This window comes from Arvicola amphibius, chromosome 7 (genome assembly GCF_903992535.2).
Source record: "Arvicola amphibius chromosome 7, mArvAmp1.2, whole genome shotgun sequence".
Lineage (NCBI taxonomy): Eukaryota > Metazoa > Chordata > Mammalia > Rodentia > Cricetidae > Arvicola > Arvicola amphibius.
The window spans coordinates 36541562-36555752 of record NC_052053.1 but is presented as its reverse complement, the minus strand read 5'-3'; the positions used below and the strand labels follow the sequence as shown (position 1 = coordinate 36555752).

General features: G+C 36.1%; 1 protein-coding gene across 1 annotated transcript in view; it reads left to right on the top strand.

The window, feature by feature from the left end:
* Arhgap15 (Rho GTPase activating protein 15) overlaps positions 1-14191 on the top strand; it is a 604020-nt gene that overhangs the window by 298612 nt on the left and 291217 nt on the right. Inside the window, exons 7-8 of the mRNA XM_038336693.1 lie at positions 6184-6282; positions 7384-7507. Coding sequence (XP_038192621.1) covers positions 6184-6282; positions 7384-7507 — 223 coding nt within the window. The remainder of the gene's footprint in view (positions 1-6183; positions 6283-7383; positions 7508-14191) is intronic.

The following is a 14191-nucleotide window of genomic DNA, read 5'->3' as shown; positions in this document are numbered from 1 at the left end:
TGGAAGACACACTGACGACCATTCATGTCAGGCTGATGTTTCACCCTTAGTTTTAGTTAGCTTTACTCTGAAAAGCTTTTATTTTATTTATTTTTTTTTTAAAGTTTGGAGTTACTCAAGGAGACTGCAATTTGAAACTAACACAGACCCGATAATATCATTCCTTCAGTGGTAACAAATGCCTCTGAGGCCCAGTAATTGAACTTTAAGTATAACCACAACAACCTGTACTTGATCATCTATAGCAAAGAGAATGACGCAAGATGAAAACAATGTTAGCCTGAACTGTTATTCTTTATAAGCTTTTACTGCTTCAATTTTAGGTCTTGCTATCTCATTATGGCATAGTCAAAATATACATCTATATTTTATTCGCTGAGGATTCAATAAAGATATGGCCAAAATTAATATCACAAAATAATTCATGTTCACTCCAGATAAGTTTAGTATAGTTTGACATAACTTTTTATTTCTACTTAATTTAATTCAAGAGCAGTGATACCATCATGAAATACAAAGTATCTCCAAATGTAATAGTAATCCAATTTCCTTCCTCTTGCGTGTTTCTAGACCACTATAACCATGTCATTTAATATGCCTTGAGGCTCCTTGGTCATTTGGCATCTTTTTATATACATTTCCTATGCATAATTTCAGAGTACTTAAGGTGGACTATCTTCTTGAGTTCTTTGTCAAATTCTAATTCTAAGAAACTGTGGATGACATGCATTAGAATGCTGGGTTCCTTTAGTTCTTTCTAGGATTTGAAATTTCTGAATGCCTCAAATTGGCCATAAACACATTATTTTTCATAGCAAAAGAGTAGTTATTTTTAGAAAGATGAACAAAAAATGATAAATATAAGGATAGAGATGCTGTTTTCACTGCTCCTTTTTTATGATAGCAGTAAGCAAGTGAACGAGTTTGTCCATGGTCATTTCTCTAACTTTTTTGACTGACGTGAAATCATTAAGGGCCTTTTCTGTAGACTTATGGAGCTCTCTGTTGGATACAACGGGGTGCTTTCAACTGTTGCACTAGAAATAAAGGTTTTTAGAGTCTCTTAATTCTCTAAGTTAAAATAATGCCAATTTCATAGCTTGGCATCTTCATCATTTACTTCATTTGAAAAAATACTTTATGATGTAGAGAAGCTGTACTGGAGATGTTTAAGTGCTTTGAGATCTTTAAAGCTAGCTTCACTTTGCATATAAAGTGGTAGTATTTATGTCCTCAATACCCCCAAGTTCTGATACCATCAACCTTTGAAAATAACCTATCATGGCCAACAGTTATACACAGTTCCAAGATGCAAGTGCAGCCACAATAGGTACGCCCTCCTTGTCATGAGTATGGTCTATGCCACTCACATTGGGACCTAGGATAAGTCATTTTCTATGATTATTTGTCTTAATATGTAGGTGACCTATGTAGCCAAACAGATTTACAGTTCTTAACGGGGAGGGTCATAGATCACTAACTTCAAACACTGCTCCCTGTATTTAATGGATAATCCATCAGTCTTTGTTGATAATTAGATATGTAATCAATTATAAACATGTCTTCTCATATAAACATACTATAGACATGAAATTATCTGTAGCATTTATTATGCAACTGAAAAGGTAGTACTTCAGAGAGAAAGAAAGGAGTACAATGACATCTTCACTTGCCACCCCAGACATATTTGAGTTCAACTGAAAAAAAAAGTTAGTAATATTTGCCTATTAAATATGGTTTGCTTATGCATCAATGTACCCATTGATAATTATCATACTTATTTAGCTATTATTTACAAAAGACAGATAATGGCTCAGTTCAAATGTGTGCTATGTTTAATCTGTGTAGCCATGAGCAGTTTTATTCTTTATTATTTTTAACTTTCCCATTCTCCACATTTTATCTATCGCCAATAATCAGAAAAAGAGAAGATTTAAAAATAGTTCATTTCTATGTTAATAAAACCAAAGAAGTTTTTATTACTATAAATGTCATAATACATAGCTATTTTTCATCCAAATTAAAATCTAATACTGCCTTGTTGACGATAATGATACTTGAAAACGTCAGAAAGGACACCAGTTAAAAATACAAATGCTATCTTTTAAGAATAAAACACTATTCTTTGAAGATGTTCTCAGTTAACATAACAATATTCAATTCACGTAAAAAAAATTGTCCCATTGGGCAATGGTGGTGCATGCCTCTAATCCCAGCACTCAGGAGGCAGAGGCAGGCAGATCATTGTGAGTTCGAAGCCAGCCTGGTCTACAAAGCTAGTTCCAGGACAGTTAGGGCTGTTACATAGAGAAACCCTGCCCCCCCCCCAAAAAAAATCCCAACAAAACAAAACAAATTGTCCCACCACAAGTCCTATCAGTGGAGCATGGAATTTACAAACTCAACTCTCTCTATGGAGGGACCAAAGATACAGACCAAAGTCCCATGCCCATGGGAGACTATAGTTAATGAATTTCAGAAAAGTCCCAGGAATGTGCCTACTCTTCCTGTTGGTGGGTGACTGCTTATAGAATTTCTTGACGTAAATTTGTCACTAACAAGAATAGAGATGGGCCCACACTTTGAGTCAAACTGTCTAAGGCGTTCACAGGGCAGTGCTGGCGTCTTTCAGGCACCGCCATTGATGATTCACTCATGGTTTACAGTTGTAACCAATAACTGCTATATGTACATTTCCTGAGAAATACCGAGGCAAATGTCTCCAAATATTTAAGCATATTTTTCATCAATGATGCTAGTGCCCTTTGACAAAGCTGCTTTGTGGACTTGCTATAGACCCTCACAAAAAAAAAAAAAAAAAAAAAAACCCAATATAGACTATTAGAGATGCAGGATTTCATTAGATATGTGACTAGGTGAAATTCCAAAGAGAAGGTTGGCTGGCAGTTCTGCAAAAACCTGTTTTGTTTTCTGTAAATTTTGTTTTCACTACCTTAACCCTGCAGGTCCCAAATAGCACACAAAGAAGGGTCCCATTAGCATGGCTTCACGGTAGCTCCCTTCTGCCCCAAATTGTACATTGCCGTAAACTGGCATCGTGTGCCGTTCAATCGAAAGGTTTAGGGCAAGCTAACATTCTCCACCCATGTCCTCCACTGCCGCCAGAACCTGTGTGTGAAAAGCTGAAGATTCAATCGTTCAAAGTACAAAAATGATTCACCACCCACTTATCAGAAATTCTGAAGGGGCAAGACCACAAAAAACAGAGAGAGAGAGAGAGAGAGAGAGAGAGAGAGAGAGAGAGAGAGAGAGAGAGAGAGAGAGAGAGATTGGGAAGCTGAATTAAGTGGACTTTACCTGGCAGAGATTGAAAAAGTGCCTTTCTGTGTGAGTCTGGAGTGGAACAGAATAAAGTCAATTACTGGCTGCAATTAAGAAGTGGATGCATTTAAACTGTAGGGAGCAGCAGCAGACCTCTCCACACTGCCTAGGAACTCCAAAGATTACCGGGAAGACAGAGAGGAAGATGTGAGCAGGATGCCTCTGATTGGGTGATTCAGAGGAGCTGCGTTCACAGATCTCCTGATTCTAGCTTCCCAGAGTGAATTTATAAGTCACTGATTATGTATGATTAATGCCGTAATATATTTAGACAAAGAAATTTTTAAAATACAGCTTGTGTTTGGCTATGTGAGCAGGAAAAGGCCCATTCTGAACTGTGCATCTCGCATCAAAACGGCAAAGGCAATGCTGAAATTTACTTGCCACAGTTTGAATTTACAAGGGCAAAAACCCAAACAACTCTTTTTGTTCCCCTTCAAGATACAGTAAATCTAATTATACTTTTTCTTTTCCTTTTAAATGTTGTTCCTTTTACAATTTTAATAATGTATTTATACCGGTTTAAAGTATTATATTATAGTGTACTTTGTATTTGGGAAACTCATTTTTCTTTATGTATAACAACAAATTGTGATGTGTATAAAATATTAATAATCAAAATATCTAAATTTAAAATCAAAGTAAAAGTTGAGGACAATACTAGATTTCTTGTGTTACTTACAAGTGGCCTTATGTTTTTAGAATTTAGTTTCTGAGGCAGCACTTTAGAAAGTAAATATTTGTAATTCTATGTAAGTAAGGAGCATGTCATGGCAATCAGATAATTAGAAAAATATCATCCTGGCTTTCTTTTCATGGACACATGGCTATTTTGAACCACCCCAAATTTTACATGCCATTTTACTTCAAAAGAGGGAAAGAAAAAGAGTAATTGGATCCAGTAATCTGTCAGATTTTAGGGTGTGTAATTAATCCTATTACTTTCCAATTTTTCCCTTTTTATAATTTGGCCACTTCTCTCTTTACTGAAGAAAGAACCAGAATTGACACTGGAACTCATGGCACCTAAGAATGTGTTCTTGGCAGTCCTCACTAGGATTACAACTCTTTAAAGGCTTCTGAAAATAAAATAAAAAATACATTTTTTCACATATGTGAACACAAAGATTTCTTTAAAATCCCAAGATCAACATCAAATATTTCCGGGAGTTTATGTGACAGTTTATGTGAGTTCATATAGCATTGATAGTAAATCTAGAGAATGCAGGCCCTTTAGTGTATGAAACATTTGTAACATGCTAAGACATATTTATCCTATGTATACTTTGTGTTACAATATTGACTTAAATAGGTCAGTGTACCTGTAGAAATTATACAGACCAATGGTCTGAGTATATCTCATCATAGTGCCTCTCTGCACACATACAGTTCTGATTACAATTCCCAACATCCTTAAATGACAGCAAAGGATACTTAAATATGTAGATTCATGCACACATGATACTTAAATGATACTTAGATGTATCAATGCATAGACTGATAAATATTAATATTTATGATACTACCAGTCATTTGTCATTGTGGCTGATGCAATAACACCAGAACGTTTAGACCAAATAGCCAATGCAAGATCATTTATTGTATTAAATACTCAAGCAATAACCATACCTGTCTGCAAACTATATTCTATTTATACTTGAAAAAAAATATCAAGGTAATTGTTTTTAAATGGTGCCACAAAAATTATTGGAACCTTCAGAATAAGCCATTTGGGGTTAACCTTTGTCACTTTACTGATAGAATTCCAAGCCAGCCTGTGTGATTTGGGGTTTTTCTGAACCTGTGCCACCTTTCACCATTCACCGATTCGCGCTTGCAGGGCTGAGCAGAGGTAACTGGCTCCTGACGGATTTTTTTTTGAAATGCCAAATCCTCTAAAGTTCTGTCGCCTGGCTTGATGTGTGGCAGTTGTTGAGAAATGTCTGTCCTCTTGCTCCAAAAGAAGGTCAATAATACAAAGAGAAAACCTTCACCATTCAGATTGGCCGCCTCATAGGAAAAACATGTCCACTTCCACGCTAATCAAATTCTCCCCAAACAAGTCCTTTACGGGTGGAATCAAAAGTATTGCTTGCGGTGTTTTGATAGGGTCCTGTCCTCTCTTGTGTCTGCAGGGAAAGATCCACTGTGGTGAAAAGTCACGGCATTGCCAACCACTTGACAGCACTGAGAGGCGGGAAACTGATGATGAGTTATACTTTCTACCAAAGGTTCTAATATGCAAATGAAAGCGCATCCTAATACACTCTCTTTGCGAGGAAATTGGTCCTTCATGACTTTCCTATAGAGCTTTACTGTAGGAAGACAGGAACGGCCCGAAGTTATTCATCTGAATGACCTTTTGCAAAAGTTGGCATTAGTCTCTTTGGTAAATAATCTGTTTTAGAGCCCTCCGTAAAAGAAAATCAAATATAGAGATACTATTAGATTTGAATAAGACAGACAGGAAAGAGCCAACAGTCCAGAGTGAATTCTGACACAGGCTGCGCACTTCTGTTGGCTTTTATCTTATGCATGCACTGTCTGCACCCCTCCACTTCTTGTCTTCTTTCTCCTGATGCTGGAGAGAAAGCAACTCAGCTTTAGTCCTGCTCTGAGTTAATCTTTCTACTACTAAAACAATCATGTATTTGTTATGACATGAAAAAAACAGTTTACAGAGAGAAGTTCAAAATGATAGTAGTGGCCTTAGTTCCCAGAAAGACAATTACGGGAATACAAGGAAACTTGTCCATGTGATAAACTTGTTCTTGAAAAGGGCTTTTTCACGTAAGAAATCTATCTAACATGGTGCTCTTTCCTGTCAATTTTTCCTCTCAGATCACAACAGCATCAGGAAATGAGTTCCTTCTCCAGTCAGATATTGACTTCATCATATTGGATTGGTTCCATGCTATCAAAAATGCAATTGACAGATTGGTATGTATTTGTTTGGGCTGTTACATTTATTAATTAAAATGTAGTCATTTAAATCTTACTGTTCAGGCGTATAACATTCACACATCTAAATGGATCCTACAGCTGAGAGATATTAGCTATTTTAAGCTTAATAAAGAACATTAGGAACCTTGCTTGCTGACAGGATTTGTGAGGTAAATGCCATTTAATTTCTCTCCTTCAAAACTGCTGTGTTCTTTTTCTAGAATAACACAGGCATTCATTTATTGGAGGTTGTAAAATGCACACAAGCGCTTCAAAAGTATTGCATTTTTACATTTTCCATTTATGTAGTCTCTAATATATATTCTGGAAAGTAAATATCTATGCATTTATGACTGTACTTACTGTTATAATGCCACAGATAAAAATCATTTATGCTTGTTTTTATTATTTCCCAGCTAAGCTAGAATGTTCTTCTCAAGAATGTTAGACACCTAGAACTTCAGGAAGTTGACTTAAATAACACACTCAGAGTATACGTTTTAAAGGCCTAAATTATTTAAAACTGTTTCTTACTAACTTAATTTTAACTCACTATTATTTATAAAATTATTTGGAAAATGTTTTTGAAAGCTTTTAATAGCTTATAAAATAGGAGAATAGATTCAAAATCTTTCATTATATCCTTTTTAAGATCAAACTCTACAAATTAAAATAGTCTTTCCATACCATCAACAGAGTCTCCATAAAAAAGAGAGCAAACACATGGATTATTAACTTTAAATATGAAGTATAAGTCCAAAATTTCTGAATTTGAAGGCAGAGCCTATTTACTAGCTGCGTGGTTTGGGAAAGGTGGGTTCTTTTCCTTCTGTCTGTTTCCTCAGTATGTGGCGGCCCTGCTGGATGCCTGAGAGGAGTAACTGAGCTGCTGTTCTTTGAATAATTCATAGCATTTAGTGAACGCTATTTTGATGTATGAATCAGTGTAAGCATTGTGCTTAGATAGAGGCCATCTCACAAAAATAATTTACTTATTCCAAAGTCTGGTTACATTTAGTATCAAGACAAAACACGAAAGAGTTTGGTGAATGCTTTCTTCCTAGTAGAAGTATTCAAGGTATTGCTTGTTATTTCCAGCCAAAGAATCCGACTTGCCAGTCCATGGAGTTGTTCAAGCTCCAGAGATCCTCAAGTACTGAACTGCTGAGTCATCGCCACGGTGATAGAAAAGAACAGAAACCAGAGAACAGGAAGTCTTTCAGTGAGTGTTTTCTTTGAGTTGCTCATTTTACCTCTGTCTAAATGCAGTGCTTATGAAATATAAATGCATTAAAATGAGATTTAAGCCAAAGCCAGACTACTTTGCAAGGTTCACAACCATTTCCTACCTAGGGATTCATGCGCTGGAGGGCAGTCTGGGCATTCTGCTCACATCGTTGTTGGTAATGTCTTTTGAGAAAATAATTGTTCCAAGGTCATGGTCTCTGCTTACAGCAAACCTCTGATTCTCTGAGTAATGGCCATGGAGTTCAGATCGGTGATTGATTTTGAGAGTGGGAAATGTCAAGCATCTGGCATGCTGACCATTTGATTTTCATACATTAAAAGACACAAGTGACCACCACAGTTGGCCCAACTAAGCCAACAGCCTATGCAACAATCCACACTTCCAGAATACCAGGAAGATGTAAGATGTGTGTTGCAGAGTTGGCAGGAAATGTGACATCTGAATGGTTACTGAAGTTACATATACTCGAAAGTTCTACTTCTGAAACAATAGAATCTGGAGTGACAACAACTTATGCCATTTACATGATGGTCTGCAAAATCGAATTTTTTTTAGGCATTCTGCTTCCTTCTCAACAAAAGGACATTATTAAAAACCTGTTACATGTATCTCACTGAGTAAAATTGAGTCCTACACTTCTGAAAACACATGCAGATATATTTCATATGAGAGAAAGCAGTTTCCCAGTCTTAAAAATTATAGCATCTTCCATGAACGTTCTATCTAGCTACTTTTAGACATTTTTTTCTCTGTCTAAAGGTCTGTACGTAGTTAGATCCTAGCTTTTGAAACTTAAAAACAAGTCAGTAAGCTGAACTTCCAATACATGTAGTGCAAACAAAAATGTATGGTAGATGATTATATTTGCTTTTACATATATATATATATATATATATATATATATATATATATATGTCTTAGGAAAGTATGTGTATGTGTGGCAACATGTTCAAAGCTGAATTATTAGGATCCACAGTTTTCGAAGTTACAGGAGAAGTTGAGTAGAGATTCCTTTTTCAAAGGAAGGCACTGTTGAAGGCCTATACCATAGTTTGCTACAGCTACCCAAGACTGATTGAGCTAGCCATTTGTGTGATGCAGCAGTTGAAGAAGGTTCTCACTGCCTATGCCTACAGAGTACACAGGGAATGGGTAGAGAGACTCAGGAATGTCTTTTAAAAGATTTTATTTAGAGTTAATTTCATTTGCATAATGTTTTTCTTTAATTCTTGAGTTTTCCCCTTTCATTTCCCATGATAAGGTATAAGGTAAGATTAGAGCATTAGAATTCAGTTTTAAGTATATGTTTAATGTTAATTACATAAGTATTTTGTAGTAAACACACAAGGGTTTGTGATACAGTGATTAGCAAATCTGAAATCTGAGATTTAATTACAGCTGTGGAAGAGAACTTGACTTGCGTTTAAACCCTGAAGCAGTGGGGAAAAACATTTGCAACAGCATGTTTGAGAAACTGAGGCTGACATATCCTGTATTAAATGGTAATTATATTAAAGGTTTTAGAATGATTCTTAGAAAAGAAATTCTATGGAAAGAATCTTCAGCCCTTCTTCGTATTCTTTTTCCCCATTTGGAAAGACAATCATTTAATCAGTATGAGAGCAAAGTCATTCTTGTCAAAAGATGGGGAGAAGGCAGGTATTTATTCAAATCAAAATCTCCTTAATTGTACAATGACTTTTAAGTTAAAACATCACTAATATAAGACACTATTTTGTGTTGCAATGAGCCGCTTGTTTGTCCCAGCCGCCTGGTTAGCTTAGACCCGAAATCACACAGAAACCAGATTATTTAAATCACTGCCTGGCCCATTAGCTCTAGCTTCTTTATTGGCTAACTCTTACATATTAATTTAACCCATCTCCACTAAACTGTGTATCATCATGTGGCAGTGGCTTACCAGCAAAGATTCAGCATGTCTGACTCTGGCAGTGGCTCCATGGGTCTGTCTGACTCCACCCTCTTTCTCTCAGCATACAGCCTACCTTCCCTACCCACCTAGTTCTGTTCTGCCCTTGCAATAGGCTCAAAGCAGTTCTTTGTTCATTAACCAATAAAAGCAACACATAGACAGAAGGACATCTCACACCAATTTTGTATATACTGTACCCCTAATGCTGTGCCAAGTGCTTATCTTATACCAACTCATCAATCCTAAGAAACAGTTACCTTTTTTAAACCTATATTTTGAATGTGGTAGCCAAGGCACCTAGAATGATGGTAATGTGTGTAATACAGTTAAGAGACACATGTTGAACTCAAGAAATCTGTTTTTACAACCTGCTCTTTTAACTGCACTCTGTAGTTAGGTGAACAAATAAACATTAAGCTGTTTCGAACTTGCCCTTGGGTGGACCTTTGCTAAAAAGTAAAAATGAAATCTATACACGTCAGCTAACTTAAACCAAGATGCCAGCACTCTTAGATGAATTTTACCATTAAAATAAAAAAGTCCATTTAGTCTTTAATGCTAACCATAATTTTCAAAACTCTTTCTTGCCCATGTCTTCTTGGCTGTGTAGAGTTGTAAGACTTCTTTCAAGGTAGGACACAGCAAATCACTGTTTAAACTAAGTTATATCTGATCTTATGAGTGTATTTATTTTCACTTGACCTATCTGCAACATACTAAATTAGACCATGGGTTTGAAATCATTGAAGCATGTTTTCTATTTGGCTTTTTTAAAACTTCAAGTAGGAGCTCCCATGTGTGAAACCCTTATGAACTAGGTCTTATATTTGAATACCCAAAGTTTAGATTTTTTAAATCATACATTATGTTTTAAGTCACTGTCTGAAGATTCGATAATTACGTGGAGTCACATTGACAGTGATTACGCCCTTATTAGTAGTCCAAGCACAAACTCTATTGTCTGTTTGCTGCCTTTGGCTTCCTGTGCCCTTGAAGTTCCCATGAGTTTTGTCGCCAAGATTGTAAGCAGAAAAAGCCAGAATTACTTTTTTAAAAAGGCATGTGAATATCATTAGCAGCTAACAGGTGGTCATTTCTTTGTCCAGTTTTTCCGATTAACATGGGAAAAATATGTTCTCCCAATGAGTGAAATCAGAAAGTTGAGTTAAAATATACTTTCCTTTAAAAAAAATATGATTCCAACCTGCCAACACTATCAAGTACTAATCGGATATTTTAAGATATCAGTTGAGTCTAACAGACAAGAAGCCAGAAAATTCTATGAGAGGGCCAAATCACTGTGAGAAATTCAGGACAGCAGCCTGGGATGAGAGCAGGAGATCAGCTCTCTAGGGAAGGCTGCTATGGAAAGTGAAGAGTCAATCAGACACAGTGCTCACAGATTTCTCCAAGGAGAGAGAGAGTCTCTCCCACTGATGGAAAATAGGAAAGGCCCAAATATAATCATGGCATCACATTACTTGGGAGAGCTTTTTTAACTTTTCCAAGTGTTCCTTTCCAGAACTATAAAAATGGGTCTGATAACATCCTTCTAGGATCATGTGAAAATTTGAAATTGGAGATGTAAATACTTAGTTCACAGCAGGCACTCAATAAATAGGAGCCTCTTTTATTATCCTCCATGTCTCCAAGCAGATGGCACCAAGACGGGTATGAGCCAAGGGTGGTGTCTGATGGAAGGCTGGAGCAGGGCACACACACTCTGCATCCTTCTCCCTGAGGGTACAGGAAATACAGGAGAGGAGCCAGAATTGGATATGGGAGTCATAGCTGCAAACGTCTAAATATGAGCAGCTGGTCCTTCCCCTGGCACCTCCCCAGGTGAAAATGGCAGCCAGGGCATTCTTGGGAGCAGCACGTCAGGACCCAGTAGAATGGAGCCAAGAGATGCCCTTGATTACTTAATGCCCAGAAGAGCATGTCATTAAGAAGTCCTGGTTAATGGAAAGCTTCAGCATCCAGCAAGTACTTCAGACAAAGCTCTGATTTATTCCCGTATTCACAGTCATCGAATATGAATGTTGTTTCTTAACAAATACCATTAAAATGTACACAAAATTCTTGCATTCACTGCTTTGCTTTCAAATAAAAACAGACAGACAGACAGACAAACAAACAGATAGAAAATGTGGTCCTTCTGTTGTAATCTATCTCATGCCTGTAAGATTGCCAAACTCTAAAATCTACAAGTGTGAAGGATAAATTTTATATAAAACACTTTCAACCTTATAAATGTATGAACTCAAAAATTAACATAAGTTTTAAAAGTCACATGGTAAAGCACTAAAAGGAAATGCATTTCTCTTTTGAATTTTTTTAATAAGATAAAAATATGTTTGGGCAAAATCCTAAAAGTATTTCCATGTGGTTTTCTCAGTTTCACATACCTTAATAATGGTTCATATACCATAATGAGGTTATAGAAATGAAGACAGACTAGAGATGAATGAGATATTAATACAATGCTGAAAATTAAAAATCTGAAAACCTTTATTGTGCTGTGGAGTAATCATTATCATGTTGACTGAAATAAGTTTAATAGAAAAGCAGTGATATTTTGTAACAATCTAAATAATTTCTCACCAGCAACAGCTAAAAGTATGGTGTCACTGTAAAATGGTTGCTTAGGTCTTGACCCATTTTCCTTAGGAAATCATATACAGGGAACAAATCACCTTGGACCTTCGGAGCCATTTACAGTGGTATTTTTAAGGAGCGGTTTATTCTGAGCTAGTCAAACCCCTGGCCCTGAGAACTGGAACTTTTCAGTCACACCATTACCATCCAGCTTGCTTCCTACTCTCTCAGACCTACAAAAATTACCACAAGCAATGAGGATTTCAAGATGGCTCTAACTAGAAATCATGAACCCTGCACACCACAGAAGCTGCAGGAAAGTGTAGCACAGCTAAACCAGGATGAAGAGTATGGTACAGAGAAGACAAAGCCTGGGAAAGAAGATTTAGTAGCATGTCAGGAAACGAATCTTCACCAAGGCAAGTTATCGATATAATGGTAGAATAAGTCTGGTATTATCCCAACAACTAACTTACTGGGTTTAGGTGGCAAATACATAGTTTATTAGATACTTTCTTTTTCATCTTTTCTGTTTGTATTTTAATGTTTCTCAACTAAAAACTGGAAAGTTAGATATTAGGCATTTCTATAATTCAGTAAAAGAATATCCACATGTTTAAACTGCAATATGAATACTTTTAAAGAAAGATCTAATTTTCTTCGTGATTAATATCAAGACCTTTGGAAAACAACCTCCATAACCCATTGTTTTCCAACTCTTCCCCCAAACCAATATTTTTTATCCTTATGACCCTTATGGCCTTTCTAGTAAGTATATAACTAAGAAACCTTGTAATATATTTGTTATTAACCCAAATTGAAAATTCATACTATTTTCTCAGATAAACATGTAATTAGCAGTTGTTTGAGATACACACTGGGAAGCCTGTCCTGGAGACTCATAAAAATACATATTGTAAAGGTTTTCTTATTATAAATTTTATATGAAACCACATAACCCTGCCAATGCTTACAAATAATAAGATGAATAAGCCATCTGCTAAGAAAGAAAAAAACAATGTTAAACTTTCAGAGATAAATCAAATCTAGTTAAGAAGAAAAATAAAAAATCTTATCTGAAAATAACCTCCTAATATTCACATAGATTTCTGTGGGTTGTCATTACATTGGAAAATTGGAAAGATAAAATAGTCCATAGAACTATGGTCATTCACCTTAGTCCTTTCCCCAGCACTCCCAAAAAAAATGTTTCTTCTGGCACCAATTTTATTCAGTACCACTTGAGGAAAACTATTGAACAAAAATAATTTTAAAATGAATGATTTCAGTTATTTAGAGACTATCTGTTCATTGATCATTTTTCAAGGATTAAGGGGGTCTTTGTTGAAAATATTTCAGATGACTTAAAACATATACATTAAAATACTATTGGGGCTAGTGTTTAAATTCAGAAAAAGAAAACATTAAAGATTCAGTACATACTTGATAAGCAGACATGTGAATGCATTTGTTCAAACACTGTTATTCACGAAGTTTCAGAACTATGCCCGGTATCTGTGTAACCTTGGTTATTCTGCTCTGTGTTTTCATGATAGCTCGCAGCAATCTCAACTTTTGTAGAACCCATAGATTGTAATTTCCTCAAAACATTAAGTTCCCTATGAATCATTAGATATGAGGAATTAGTTATGAGCTGAGCAAAGCAAGCTCTGATGAATCTCCTCTTTAACATCTAGGGGCTGATCTTACCCTCTGCCCGTTGGGCATCCACGGCCATGCATCTTGGAGCATGAGCTATTCTCCTGTCCGTGTAAGCCTTTGAGTGCTCCATCACTAGATCACCCCATCTTCCTCCTGACCCTGGCAGTAACACTGTGACCATATTTCTCCTTAGATGAACCGCAGTTAATCAATTTCTGATTTCATTAGGTCAAGTGGTGACTTTCTTTCACTAATAGGCCAAATTCAGAGGGCTCTTTTCCCTACTCTCCAGCATTATTTCATAACCGCTAGTACACTGTTGTGATTATAAACAAAAGAAAATAATATTCTTTGAACTTCTCTAAAAGTTTTATCCTTTCTACTTCATGACAGAGAATTAGGTATATGTTAACCTTTCATTATGAAGTTAAGCATAGGGTAATCGTTCAACATTGTGAACTAAA